Source organism: Labrus mixtus, chromosome 21, assembly GCF_963584025.1.
Source record: "Labrus mixtus chromosome 21, fLabMix1.1, whole genome shotgun sequence".
NCBI lineage: Eukaryota > Metazoa > Chordata > Actinopteri > Labriformes > Labridae > Labrus > Labrus mixtus.
The window spans coordinates 924,420-939,419 of record NC_083632.1 but is presented as its reverse complement, the minus strand read 5'-3'; the positions used below and the strand labels follow the sequence as shown (position 1 = coordinate 939,419).

The window sequence follows — 15,000 nt, the reverse complement described above, 5'->3', positions numbered from 1 at the left end:
AGCACACACACACACACACACACACACACACACACACACACACTAACAACATACTGTACATGATGATCACATCACCGTGTAGTTGTTAATTCGTTGCTGTTTACAGATTGGTGTGTGACAAGTTAAAGGCACAGTATGTAAAATCCGCCACCAGGGGGCTCTCAATCAAAACAACAACAAAAGGTGACGTCGAGGCTGGCGGGGAATCATGGGAGTGATTCCCCTGCTTCGCCCCGGTGAAAACGAACTCGACCTGGTGAAAGAGAATATGTTTACAGATGAGCTCACTTTTTACTAATCAAGATATTTGAAAACATCGTCATAAAATTCTACATATTGAACGTTTAACATGTAGTTTATATAAAGTGAAAGAGCTGCAGCTCTGTCCTGGTCTGATCAGGATCCTTCCATAAGACTCAAACTGAACACATCCCACTCCTCCTCCTCCTCCTCCTCTGACTTTCTCCCCCTCCTTCTCCCCCCCCCTCTCTCCCATGAGGAATCAAACACTCTCCTCCCTTTTTTCACCTCCCCCTCCTCTCTTCACCCTTCCTCACAATCTCCCCTTGAGTATTACTCTCATTCCTTCCTCTACCTCGGCTCTCAGACTGAAGGGGGGGACGCTGGAAGAATGGAGTAATGGATGGATGGATGTTAGATGATTAAATAATGGTTGGAGGATGATGGACAGATGGATGGATGATGGATGATGGATGGATGGATGAATGAATGGAAAGATGGATGGACGGCTGGATGGATGGATGGATGGATGCTGCAGTAATTATAAGGAGGAGTGTTGATATTACGCTGTCTCCTTTCTCCCCAAATGCATGATGGGAAGGTGTCCAGTGAATGGGAATGGATGGTTGGATGGATGATGGTTGGATGGATGATGGTTGGATGGATGATGGTTGGATAGATTGATGGACGGAGGTTATTTGAATGGATGGTTGGATGATGGACTATAAGGCGCCCCTGAGCAAGAACATTAGCCTCCGCAGAAAGCTGTCCCGTAATCCCAACATGATATAAGATGGCGTTCTCATTTTAGAGCATTGATAAATAACACGTTAAGATTTTAAACTGAAGTAAAGTTTGAATTTTTAGTTTGAATATTCAAGACTTTTTGTATTTTAAATCTAAGTCTTCATCACAGTGTTTGTGTCACTGCGGGCTGTATGGGAGAAATTAGCGCCTGAATGGAGTTTTTTATCGAGTGTAGGTTAGTGTCCTCCTGAAGAGTCCCGCCCCTCAGGTTGAGCCTCTCAGGTTCTTTGTTGTATGTGAAGTCAGAAGGGGGGGGGAGGCGCCGGCAGGACGATCTCCCGCCTGAACACTGACTGTGAGAACGTTTTAAACACAGTGATCTCCAGACTTTGCTCTCGATCGTCTGAACCCGACGACGACGATGGTGGACCTCCTCTCATCTCTTCACACTCTGAATACCTGATTTTTTTTGATTTTTTTTGATTTTTTTTTTTTTGGGGGGGGGGGGGGGGGGGGGGGTACTTTCCTGTCTCTGGTGAGTGCAGTGAGGGATTATGGGAGGACTGCGTGCTGTCAATCATTTAGCAGCGTAGGTGTGATTTTCCTTCATGCTGCAGGTCGGCTTTGGATGGAATCTCATTACCGGCCGTGTTTCAGGGTGACTGACAGCAGAATAATGTTTGGGGCCCCCAGGGGCCCCACACGGCTAAATGTTAAATGTATGAATGCATGAGAGTCAATGGAGAGATGAAGTGTGGATGAATATTTTTTATTCCTAAGAAACAGTCACAGAATGACGAGTGTGACCCTGAACACACCGCCTGCTGCTGTTTCACCGCTCAGACACAACGGAACAAAACGACACACAAGATACACAACTACACACAAGATACACAACTACACACAGGATACACAAGATACACAACTACACACAAGATACACAACTACACACAAGATACACAAGATACACAACTACACACAGGATACACAACTACACATAAGATACACAACTACACACAAGATACACAAGATACACAACTACACACAAGATACACAACTACACACAAGATACACAACTACACACAAGATACACAAGATACACAACTACACACAAGATACACAACTACACACAAGATACACAACTACACACAAGATACACAACTACACACAGGATACACAAGATACACAACTACACACAAGATACACAACTACACACAAGATACACAAGATACACAACTACACACAAGATACACAACTACACACAAGATACACAAGATACACAACTACACACAAGATACACAACTACACACAAGATACACAACTACACACAAGATACACAAGATACACAACTACACACAAGATACACAACTACACACAAGATACACAACTACACACAAGATACACAAGATACACAACTACACACAAGATACACAACTACACACAAGATACACAACTACACACAAGATACACAAGATACACAAGATACACAACTACACACAAGATACACAAGATACACAACTACACACAAGATACACAAGATACACAACTACACACAAGATACACAACTACACACAAGATACACAAGATACACAACTACACACAAGATACACAACTACACACAGGATACACAAGATACACAACTACACACAAGATACACAACTACACACAAGATACACAACTACACACAGGATACACAAGATACACAACTACACACAAGATACACAACTACACACAAGATACACAACTACACACAAGATACACAACTACACACAGGATACACAAGATACACAACTACACACAAGATACACAAGATACACAACTACACACAAGATACACAACTACACACAAGATACACAACTACACACAAGATACACAACTACACACAAGATACACAAGATACACAACTACACACAAGATACACAAGATACACAACTACACACAAGATACACAACTACACACAAGATACACAAGATACACAACTACACACAAGATACACAAGATACACAACTACACACAAGATACACAACTACACACAAGATACACAACTACACACAAGATACACAACTACACACAAGATACACAAGATACACAACTACACACAAGATACACAAGATACACAACTACACACAAGATATACAACTACACACAAGATACACAACTACACACAAGATACACAACTACACACAAGATACACAAGATACACAACTACACACAAGATACACAAGATACACAACTACACACAAGATACACAACTACACACAAGATACACAACTACACACAAGATACACAAGATACACAACTACACACAAGATACACAACAACACACAAGATACACAACTACACACAAGATACACAAGATACACAACTACACACAAGATACACAACTACACACAAGATACACAACTACACACAAGATACACAAGATACACAACTACACACAAGATACACAAGATACACAACTACACACAAGATACACAAGATACACAACTACACACAAGATACACAAGATACACAACTACACACAAGATACACAACTACACACAAGATACACAACTACACACAATTACACACAACAATCCACATTTAACAACAGAAAACGATAGACAAAGATTCACACGAATCAAAATAACGAACACAATGATACAAAACACGACACGTAACGGAGCACGACATGTAACGAAACACAACGACACGTAACAAAACGCTATGACACGTAACAAAACACAACGACACGTAACGAAACGCTATGACACGTAACAAAACACAACGACACGTAACAAAACGCTATGACACGTAACAAAACACAACGACACGTAACAAAACACAACGACACGTAACGAAACGCTATGACACGTAACAAAACGCTATGACACGTAACAAAACGCTATGACACGTAACAAAACGCTATGACACGTAACAAAACGCTATGACACGTAACAAAACACAACGACACGTAACAAAACACAACGACACGTAACAAAACGCTATGACACGTAACAAAACGCTATGACACGTAACAAAACACAACGACACGTAACAAAACACAACGACACGTAACAAAACGCTATGACACGTAACAAAACGCTATGACACGTAACAAAACACAACGACACGTAACAAAACACAACGACACGTAACAAAACACAACGACACGTAACGAAACGCTATGACACGTAACAAAACGCTATGACACGTAACAAAACACAATGACACGTAACAAAACACAACGACACGTAACAAAACGCTATGACACGTAACAAAACACTATGACACGTAACAAAACGCTATGACACGTAACAAAACGCTATGACACGTAACAAAACACAACGACACGTAACGAAACGCTATGACACGTAACGAAACGCTATGACACGTAACGAAACGCTATGACACGTAACAAAACACAACGACACGTAACGAAACGCTATGACACGTAACAAAACGCTATGACACGTAACAAAACACAACGACACGTAACAAAACACTATGACACGTAACAAAACGCTATGACACGTAACAAAACACTATGACACGTAACAAAACGCTATGACACGTAACAAAACACAACGACACGTAACAAAACACAACGACACGTAACAAAACACTATGACACGTAACAAAACGCTATGACACGTAACAAAACACAATGACACGTAACAAAACGCTATGACACGTAACAAAACACAACGACACGTAACGAAACGCTATGACACGTAACGAAACGCTATGACACGTAACAAAACGCTATGACACGTAACAAAACGCTATGACACGTAACAAAACGCTATGACACGTAACGAAACGCTATGACACGTAACAAAACGCTATGACACGTAACAAAACACAACGACACGTAACGAAACGCTATGACACGTAACAAAACACTATGACACGTAACAAAACACAACGACACGTAACAAAACGCTATGACACGTAACAAAACACAACGACACGTAACAAAACACAACGACACGTAACGAAACGCTATGACACGTAACAAAACGCTATGACACGTAACAAAACACAACGACACGTAACAAAACACAACGACACGTAACAAAACACAACGACACGTAACAAAACGCTATGACACGTAACAAAACGCTATGACACGTAACAAAACACAACGACACGTAACGAAACGCTATGACACGTAACAAAACACAACGACACGTAACAAAACACTATGACACGTAACAAAACGCTATGACACGTAACAAAACGCTATGACACGTAACAAAACGCTATGACACGTAACAAAACACAACGACACGTAACAAAACGCTATGACACGTAACAAAACACAACGACACGTAACAAAACACAACGACACGTAACGAAACGCTATGACACGTAACAAAACACAACGACACGTAACAAAACGCTATGACACGTAACAAAACACAACGCCATGTAATGAAACGCAACGACACAAAACGAAACACGACAAAGCCCCAAAAAAAAGGTGCTGTGTTCACAGCAGGTGTTTTCAAAAGGTTGTCGTCGGTGAGCAGATATTTTTTGAAAAAGCAAACAAATAATTCAGTTTTCAGTAGATAATTTTAGTGTAAATGTGACATTAGCGTCCACACAGCTGTGAAACATGAATGCTGTATTTTTATTGGCTAATTTAATCTGATCCTGAACTGGTTTTTAGTTTCAACAGAACCTGAATCACAAACTTCCTGCTGGGAAGATCCTGACACCAAACCAAACCTGACAGTCTCAACTCAGGGGGAGAAAACACCAAGAATAATCCTCCCTGTGTGTGTGTGTGTGTATGTGTGTGTGTGTGAGGTGAAGTATTGATCTTCTTGTTCATCATTAGACTTCAGACGCTCTGATGGAGGAGACGCACTGACTACAACCAAATCTCTCCTCCTCCTTAACCTCACACTCCTCCTCCTCCTCCTCCCCCGCCTCCTTATTTTATACCCCTTCCCTCCCTCCCTTCATCCCTACCTCCTTATGTTTTTCATCAAGCACTTGGTGTGAAGAGAGATGAAGAGATAAAGAAATGTCATACGGAGATTCCGAGAGGGAAGGAAGGAAGGAAGGAAGGAAGGAAGGAGGGGACTTTTTTTAACAGGAAAAGAGGAAGGAAGGAAATAATGATAAAAAGGGAGGAAGGAAGGAGACATGAAATGAATCTTTGCCCTCTAATTGGTAGTTAACAGGTGCTATCTTCTGTGTTTGTGTGTGTGTGTGTGTGTGTGTGTGTGTGTGTGTGTGTGTGTGTGTGTTTATTGATCGTTAGTAAGCGTTGCCGGTGGCGATGGATCATTATTGATTCATGACTTTAAAAAGAAGTAATTTGTGTGTGAGTTTGTAGTTGCTCTTTACACTTACTCTCTCACACACACCCACACACACACACACACGCACACACACACACACACACACACAATGTTGGTATTTCAGGACTCAGTTTAACATTGCATCAGTCTGCCTCAATACCTTCAGAGGTCTCTCTCTCTCTCTCTCTCTCTCTCTCTCTCTCTCGCTCTCTCTCTCTCTCTCTGTCATACAAATGAACTTTATTGACATCACAAAGCAGAACAGGTAATTGTTGACATTGACACTCCAATATCCTCTCTAATCCGACACACACACCTCGGTTTGATTGACAGCTGCGTTTGTGTGTTTTTTGTTGTTTGTTTATTGTTTTTTTTGTGTTAACGAGCTCTAAACGAGGCTCCTGTAAACGAGCTGATTACACAGTCTGTGTCTTCCCTCCTCTGATGATGTCATTGACGTCACCTTCAGCTCAGGTGTGTTTGTTGATTTTGAAAGTTGCTCAGTTTGTTTTATCGTCACTCATCAAAATGTTGCTCTGAAGTTGTTCAACCTGGTTGCTCTTGTAGAGGTTGTCAGGTGGGAGACGCAGGCCGTGAGAGATTTAGTCCTTTTAATAACTCGTCTGCAGTAAATTAAACTTTGACATTTTTTAAATTTTCTTTCACCGTCTTCTCTGTTTCTGTCCGTCCGCTGAGTTTAACGAGAGCAGACTTAATGAGAATCTGTCTTAACGAGAACATGAGGGACTTAACAAAATGTCCTTTAATGAAAATAAAACTCTCTAAGATTTAGCTTAGCTGATTTGTGATTGGTCCTCACACAGGGGCTGCCTGCGATTGGTCAGAGCCTCAGGCTTTTAAATGAAACCTCAGGGACACAGGAAAAGACTCAGCTGGATGAGCTATGGTTAATTAGAAATGCTAATTAGATTAATTAAATATGTTAATTAGCTCCAGGAGAAGTACAAAAACCGACAGTATTCACTTCCTGTTCAGTCAGGTGTTTTCATATATGTCAGGTAGATGACAGTTGATTGGTTTAAACCTCCCAAGCGCATAACAAGCTGTGTTCACCTGTCAGACTGTGTGTGTCGTTAGTAGTGGTGTTCCTCAGGGTTCTCTAGTGGGTCCTTTATATTTGTTATTGAATGTTTAACTGTGATGTTGCCCTTTACTGTGTGGAGGAGACAGCATAGAGGTTACATTTTGTGACTGAATAAGCTGAGTTGACACTTAGCAGACAGCTAGCAGCTCCCACCTGTCACTCAAACAGGCCACGCCCTTAATTTTACGACACCTTAAGCCTTAAAGAAACAGTATGTAGGAATTTGGTTTGGTGCACTTTGGCGCCCACCTAAGGTCTCTGAATGCAACTGCATAGTGCTATTAATGCCTCCCCATCACCGACAACTTGCATTTGTTGACAATCAGAGAGTGGAGAAGCCGGTAAAGAACCATGTCCAATGAAACGATTATTATCAGGTGGAAAAGTAACAGATTGTGTCTTCAAAATAGTGTAAACAGGGGAGTTAAAAAATACAGCCTTTACAGTTGTCATGACGAGAGAAATGAGCTCTAGAGACCTAAACTGTTTTTGCACCAGGCTTTGAACATGTTTATTTCTGCTGTAAAGTTGGACATTTGAACATGGAGCTCTATGGGGACTGACTCACTGCAGGAGACAGACTCTAGTGGACACTGGAGGAACTGCAGCTGTAAAGTTAGACATTTTAACATGGGGCTCTATGGGGACTGACTCACTGCAGGAGACAGACTCTAGTGGACACTGGAGGAACTGCAGCTGTAAAGTTGTACATTTTAACATAGAGCTCTATGGGGACTGACTCACTGCAGGAGACAGACTCTAGTGGACACTGGAGGAACTGCAGCTGTAAAGTTAGACATTTTAACATGGGGCTCTATGGGGACTGACTCACTGCAGGAGACAGACTCTAGTGGACACTGGAGGAACTGCAGCTGTAAAGTTAGACATTTTAACATGGGGCTCTATGGGGACTGACTCACTGCAGGAGACAGACTCTAGTGGACACTGGAGAAACTGCAGCTGTAAAGTTGTACATTTTAACATAGAGCTCTATGGGGACTGACTCACTGCAGGAGACAGACTCTAGTGGACACTGGAGGAACTGCAGTTTTAAGATGCAGGCTTCAGGTTTCTAAACAGTTTTTAATAACAACAAACGGATCTTTGTTATAAACCAGGAACATTTATTATTTTTCAAGAGATAGACTCAGTGCAGAACATGAGAAACATGAAGAGCATCAGTGATTACACTTTAATAACCTCCTCCTCCTCCTCACTGTGATGAACTGAAGAGCAGGAGGAGGAGGAGGAGGAGGAGTTGTCTGTGTTCATTTAACGTGAAGAGTGAGATGATGGACTCTTCATTATCTAATTTAATTATCTCCACCTCCTCTTTACACCAAAGCCTGGAAATCCAGGACTTGCCTCTCCAGGCCTGGAAAGACGTACGCGTGAGTGTGTGTGTGTGTGTGTGTGCCTGTGTGTGTTCGTGCATCCCTGTGTGTCAGTGATTGACAGCTGACATTAAGTTGTTTAGCAGTAAAATGTCAGACTCTGAATTTGCCTGTCGCTCTGTTTGACCCTGTCTGTCTGCCGTAGGAGGAGCTCAGATCTGTCAGACAGAAATCTAAGAAACCCTCAGATCCACTGTAACGCTAAACCCTTTATCTGTGATCCTAATAAACGTTTTTTATTCTGCAGTGAATACAGTCATATACAAATGAACACAGATTATTGAACAGTTCAGAATCTTAAAACTCCTGACCGTACTTTAAGGTTTTATTCTTTGCTTATTTATTTTTGAAGGTGGAGACTAAAAGTAAGTCTTGTGTTTTTTTTTGGTAAGGCTGTCGTGATTCATTGGGGCTCAACCATGTGGTTCAGGGAGTAAAAATCCCCCTTCATTTTCTCCATAGTGGATTTGATTATTAGCCGTGATGTCATCATCATCACAGGTAGACTGACCACGAGCGACCTGAGTGTGAGACGCTCGTCTGATATCCACCTCGTTTTAAGAAAAACATGGTTTATTCACTTTATCAGGGAAAAGAACTACACTACCCACGATCATAGAGGGTCACAGCGACGTCTCTGATTGGTGGAGCTCGCTGTGTGTGTGTGTGTGTGTGTGTGTGTGTGTGTGTGTGTGTGTGTGTGTGTGTGTGTGTGTGTGTGTGAATCATAATAGCCGTTAATTAACTCCATGTTCAAACTATCTGCAGATTCTAATTTGCAGAAAACCTGTCCAGTGTTTGGTGTTAATGAGAGAGACAGGCCCAAACAAATCAGACACACACACACACACACACACACACACACACACACACACACACACTCTGAGTTATTTCTAATACGCACTATTTAATATTTGTTCATCACCGTTCTTATAGTTGTCATAATACAGACTCTGTCCATGGTGCTGAATCTGTGTGTGTGTGTGTGTGTGTGTGTGTGTGTGTGTGTGTGTGTGTGTGTGTGTCTGTGTGTGTATGTCTGTGTGTGTCTGTGTGTGTGTGTCTGTGTGTGTGTGTGTGTGTGTGTGTGTGTTATTATTATCTTGTTTCTAATTGGTCCGCTTGTTAGGGAAGACTTTGTAATTAAATCTCAACAACATTAAACAACATGTAGAACACAAGCTGAGAGCGTGATTTCAGTGTGATGAGAACATTATTAGAGCACACAGTGACGACATGTAAGGTCAGGACAAGAACACGTAGCGAACAGTTTAAGGACAAACAAACAAACAAACAAACACACTTTGAGTCTGGTGAAAAACAAAGAACATGAAAAGAAAACGAGCCAAGGACACCATCAGAGCGCTCGCAGAACACGCACGCTTTCTGACAGCTTCTCTAGTGTCCAATTACAGCTGATGTCAGAGGTCAAGACGAAGTGTGTGTGTGTGTGTGTGTGTGTGTGTGTGTGTGTGTGTGTCTGTGTGTGTGTGTGTGTGTGTGTGTGTGTGTGTGTGTGTGTGTGTGTGTGTGTGTGTGTGTTTCAGAGTTCATTTGAGTTGAACAACATTTAAACCGATCATTGATTGTAGGAGTGATCTGATAGTTACTGATTGTAATTATTTATCTCGTTCTGCTCTGATTGATATTTTTTTTAATGTGTTTGTGAAAAAACATCAGTCAGTGAGGGTTAGGATGGACGGTGAGGATGGAGGGTAAGGATGTAGGATGGAGGGTGAGGATGGAGTGAGGATGTAGGATGGAGGTTAAGGATGGAGGGTGAGGATGTAGGGGGTGAGGATGGAGGGTGAGGATGGAGTGAGGATGGAGGGTGAGGATGTAGGTTGGAGGATGGAGGATGTAGGGGGTGAGGATGTTGAGTGAGGATGTAGGGTGAGGATGGAGGATGTAGAGGGTGAGGATGTTGAGTGAGGATGGAGGATGTAGGGGGTGAGGATGGAGGGTGAGGATGGAGGGTGAGGATGGAGTGAGGATGGAGGGTGAGGATGTAGGTTGGAGGATGGAGGATGTAGGGGGTGAGGATGTTGAGTGAGGATGTAGGGTGAGGATGGAGGATGTAGGGGGTGAGGATGTTGAGTGAGGATGTAGGGTGAGGATGGAGGATGTAGGGGGTGAGGATGGCTTTCCTTGAATAAATGTTGTTTATTTTTCTATTTAAAGATTTTTATGATTTTGTTTCTGAAACATTTAAACCATCAGATCAAAACAAAAAAAATAAAATCTATTATTTTTATTTCTCTTAAAGATGTAGAGTTTAAAATGTTTAAAAAAGAGGACAGCGGCTGAAAAGTAAAAAAAAAAGGAACGTAAGAGAGAGAGAGTCTGTAAATCAAACACACACACACACACACACACACTCTCTCTCTCTCTCTCTCTCGCTCTCTGTGGCAGTACATTATCGTCAGTATAATTCCCGCTCACACTGTGACTACATTTTCTACCTCATAGAGCATATTAACTCCTGCACAGTGTGTGTGTCACTGTGTGTGTGCTCAGTGTGTGTGTGAAGAGGGTGACCATGTGTGTGTGTGTGTGTGTGTGTGTTCACACTGTCACTGTGTGTGTGTGACTTTCATTCTTCCTGGAGATAAATTTGCGATGCGTCCTAATTTCCTGCTCGTAAATATGACCAGTAATTGACTGTGTGTTCGGTGTGTGTGCGGTGTGTGTGTGTGTGTGTGTGTGTGTGTGTGTGTGTGTGCAGAGTGTGCGGTGTGTGTGTGCGGTGTGTGTGTGTGTGTGTGTGTGTGTGTGTGTGTGTGTGTGCGGTGTGTGTGGCAGGTCTTCCCTGCTTATCACATAACAAATTGAAAGCTTAATCTGTCTTGTGTGTAGATTTACGATCTCGATCGCTCACTCGCTCTCCTTCAGACGAGAGAGAGAGAGGCAGGAGGAGAGAAGGAGATGAGAGAAGAGGAGGGAGGAGACGAGGAGAGGAGAAGAGGGAAGGGAGGAGAGAAGGAGATGAGAGAAGAGGAAGGAGGAGACGAGGAGAGGAGACGAGGGAAGGGAGGAGAGAAGGGAGGAGCACAGAGGGAAGAGGAGGTGTAGGAATACAAAAATAAAGAGATCAGTTCAATCTGTGTCTGAAGATAAAGATCAGCCTGCTGATGCTAAGTGGTTACCATGCCTGTGTGTGTGTGTGTGTGTGTGTGTGTGTGTGTGTGTGTGTGTGTGTGTGTGTGTGTGTGTGTGTGTGTGTGTGTGTGTGTATGTGTGTGTGTGTGTGTGTGTGTGTGTGTGTGTGTGTGTGTGTGTGTGTGTGTGTGTGTGATCAGAGGTCAGAGGTCATGGTGTTGGTGAGTGAGGTTATCTTCAGACATCCAATCAGAGAGCAGCTTTACAGACTATAAGAAAAACAATAATAATAATAATAATAATAATAATAATGTGTTTGTGTGATTTCTAACACGCTGATCTCTTTAAAGGAAATCTAACAGAACATCTGCTCACTATGTTTTCTTAACGTGTGTGTGTGTGTGTGTGTGTGTGTGTGTTTGTGTGTGTGTGTGTGTGTGTGTGTCTGTGTGTGTGTGTGTTGGCGTCAGCACTTTGTCCTTCTGTAGCCTCATTAGAGACGAGCAGCAAAGCATGCTGGGTAATCAATACTGCAGAGACCCTCAGAGACCAAAAAACTGAGTTTTGTCTTTTTTGTCCTTCTCTCTCTCTCTCTCTCTCTCTGTGCGTATGTGCATGTGTGTGTTTACAACCCGTTACCATGGAAACCACTGTGGTTCTGTAGCACTGCAGACGACGATGCACGGCTTCAGACAGACAGGAGTCGACACAATACCAGATTTTTTAAAACTTTGATTTGATTCTAGTTTAAAATCAGACGATGTTGATGTCCTGTTTGTTACCGCGACAACAGAAAAACAATTCCTAGCCCCCCAAATATTGGGTAAAATATTGTTTTATTTAGTATAAAAACTCCTGCACACTGTATCCAAATACCACAACAACAACATTGGAAACATTTTGGTACTGAAATGTTTAAAATGAATTCGTGCAAGTTTTTTTTTTTTGTGACCATCGTTTAAATTTCACAAAAACATCAGGAAACATCAAAAACAATTGCCAATGCAATTAAAAATAAATAATAAATGAAAATAAATATTCTGGGAGGTGGGGAGCAAAAAATATCACCACACTCAACATCTAAAAGGCAAAAAACTACAGACAGCTGCTGTTTTCTCTGGTTTCTCTGCTGCCCTCACTCTTTGTCTTCATCCCTCTCTCTCTCTCTCCCAGGAGATCAGAGAGAAGAGAGAGAGAGAGAGTGTGTGTGTGTGTGTGTGTGTCTGTGTGTGTGTGTGTGTGTGTGTGTGTGTGTGTGTGTGTGTGTGTGTGTGTGTGTGTGTGGAACAGCGTGTCCTGCATATTCTCTCTCACACAGCCGACACAAGGCCGCAGTGTGACTTCACAAACTGGCTTCTCTGACAAAAACACAGCAGCCAGTATGTCCTCCTTTTTTTTGGAGTCCGTTTTGGACACCCCTCTGTTTGCCAGATATGAGACCAGTTATCAGGTCAAACCAACAGGTGTTGCAGCGATGGAAGCGGCTTGAATCCATCCTGAATGTTACTGCGTGATGTTACACAATCATCTTAATCCTCCTGATCACAAACGGAAACCTTTTATTTTGTGTTTTTGTGCGCACAGGTTCTTCCTCAAGTTCTTCCTGAAGTGTAACCAGAACTGTTTGAAAAACGCCGGAAACCCCCGAGACATGAGGAGGTTCCAGGTAACACACAGACACACACACACACACACACACACACACACACACACACACACACACACACACACACACACACACTCACACTCAATGATGAATTCATTTCCCCAAAGGGCAGGACATGGCTTCAGAGGACCCGCTGTACCCATAATGCACTGCAGCGGGGCGGCCCCAGGCTTATTGCTTTACAGATATAATATGAGAGGTCGACGGGGAGCGGTCGCCCTCTCTTCCTGTCTGAGTGAAGAATTCACTTGACCCATTGTTAGACTTTTTTTTTTTGCTTGTTATGTCCCAAAATATGACGGGACAAATATTTATGGGATCTTTTGTGTGTGTGTGTGTGTGTTGTGGTGTTTAAGGGGTTAATGATTATTTTTTAATTGACCTTTTTATTATTTAATAACTCTAAAATAACTAAAATAAAGACAAAGACAAAGAAGAAAAACTTGCAGAAAATAAATTCAGAGAGGAGGTTTGGATGTTAGAGTCTCCTCAGCTGACAGAGAGGAAGAAGAGAACACACACACACACACACACACACACACACACTAACACACACACACACACCCTCTCTCTCCCTGTCTCTCCACGCTGCACTGGGCGAGCTGACAGGATGTTTCGTCCGGTTAAATAGGAGGAGAGGGAGGTACACGGGGCGAGCGAGCTACACACACCCATGTAGAGAGAGAGAGAGAGAGCGGGTGTGTGTGTGTGTGTGTGTGTGTGTGGGGGGGGGGGGGGGGGGGGGGAGGGGTGGGGTCAGATAACTGAGACAGGTGAAGTCAGGTGAAGCAGTCCGGACTCGCCTGTGGTTGTCGTGGCGACAGCAGGGTGAAGGATGTGCTGGTTAGTCACCGTGGCGACAGAGAGGGCTCCTCTACTCGACCTTCTGCTCCGTCGCCATGGATCAACGGCGACAACCTCAGCACGGCAACCAGCCGCGGGGATGATGAATGACCACCGCTGAGAGGGGGCCGTGACATGACAAAGAGGGCGGAGCTAGGGTGGACAGAAACAAAGAACACTTTACATGATCATAAAGTTTTCTGTGTTTTTTAAAATTTATTCAGGTGGTGGTGTCGACGACGGTGAACGTGGACGGTCATGTGCTCGCCGTCTCAGACAACATGTTTGTTCACAACAACTCCAAACATGGCCGCCGCGCCAGGAGGCTGGACCCGTCCGAAGGTAGGTAAAAAAGACGTTTATACCTGTGAGCCAATCAGAAGCTGACAAACGTCTGATTAAACTGAAGTGAGGGAGAGAAAAATACTTTACAGTGAAAATAAAAGGAAACAGATCAGCAGGTCACCGCAGAGGTCACAGGTCAAAGGTCATGACACAGGTTGAACAAGTTTCAGTCAGAGAGTCCCTGAACATCTTTGGGTAGGGGGGAAATCTCTTCTTTGGTCTTTGAAGAGAAGTCGCCACATTAGCTTGTGGGTAAGAAGAGGA

The 15,000-nt window shown here is 42.9% G+C and overlaps 1 protein-coding gene across 6 annotated transcripts in view; it reads left to right on the top strand.

Annotated features, from left to right (window-relative positions):
* The window catches only part of ebf3a (EBF transcription factor 3a), a 50,024-nt gene that overhangs the window by 8,631 nt on the left and 26,393 nt on the right, over positions 1 to 15,000 (top strand). For all 6 annotated transcript variants that reach the window (XM_061028551.1, XM_061028549.1, XM_061028547.1 and 3 more), the window contains exons 7-8: positions 13,467 to 13,548; positions 14,616 to 14,733. In XM_061028551.1, the coding sequence (XP_060884534.1) occupies positions 13,467 to 13,548; positions 14,616 to 14,733 (200 nt within the window). The remainder of the gene's footprint in view (positions 1 to 13,466; positions 13,549 to 14,615; positions 14,734 to 15,000) is intronic.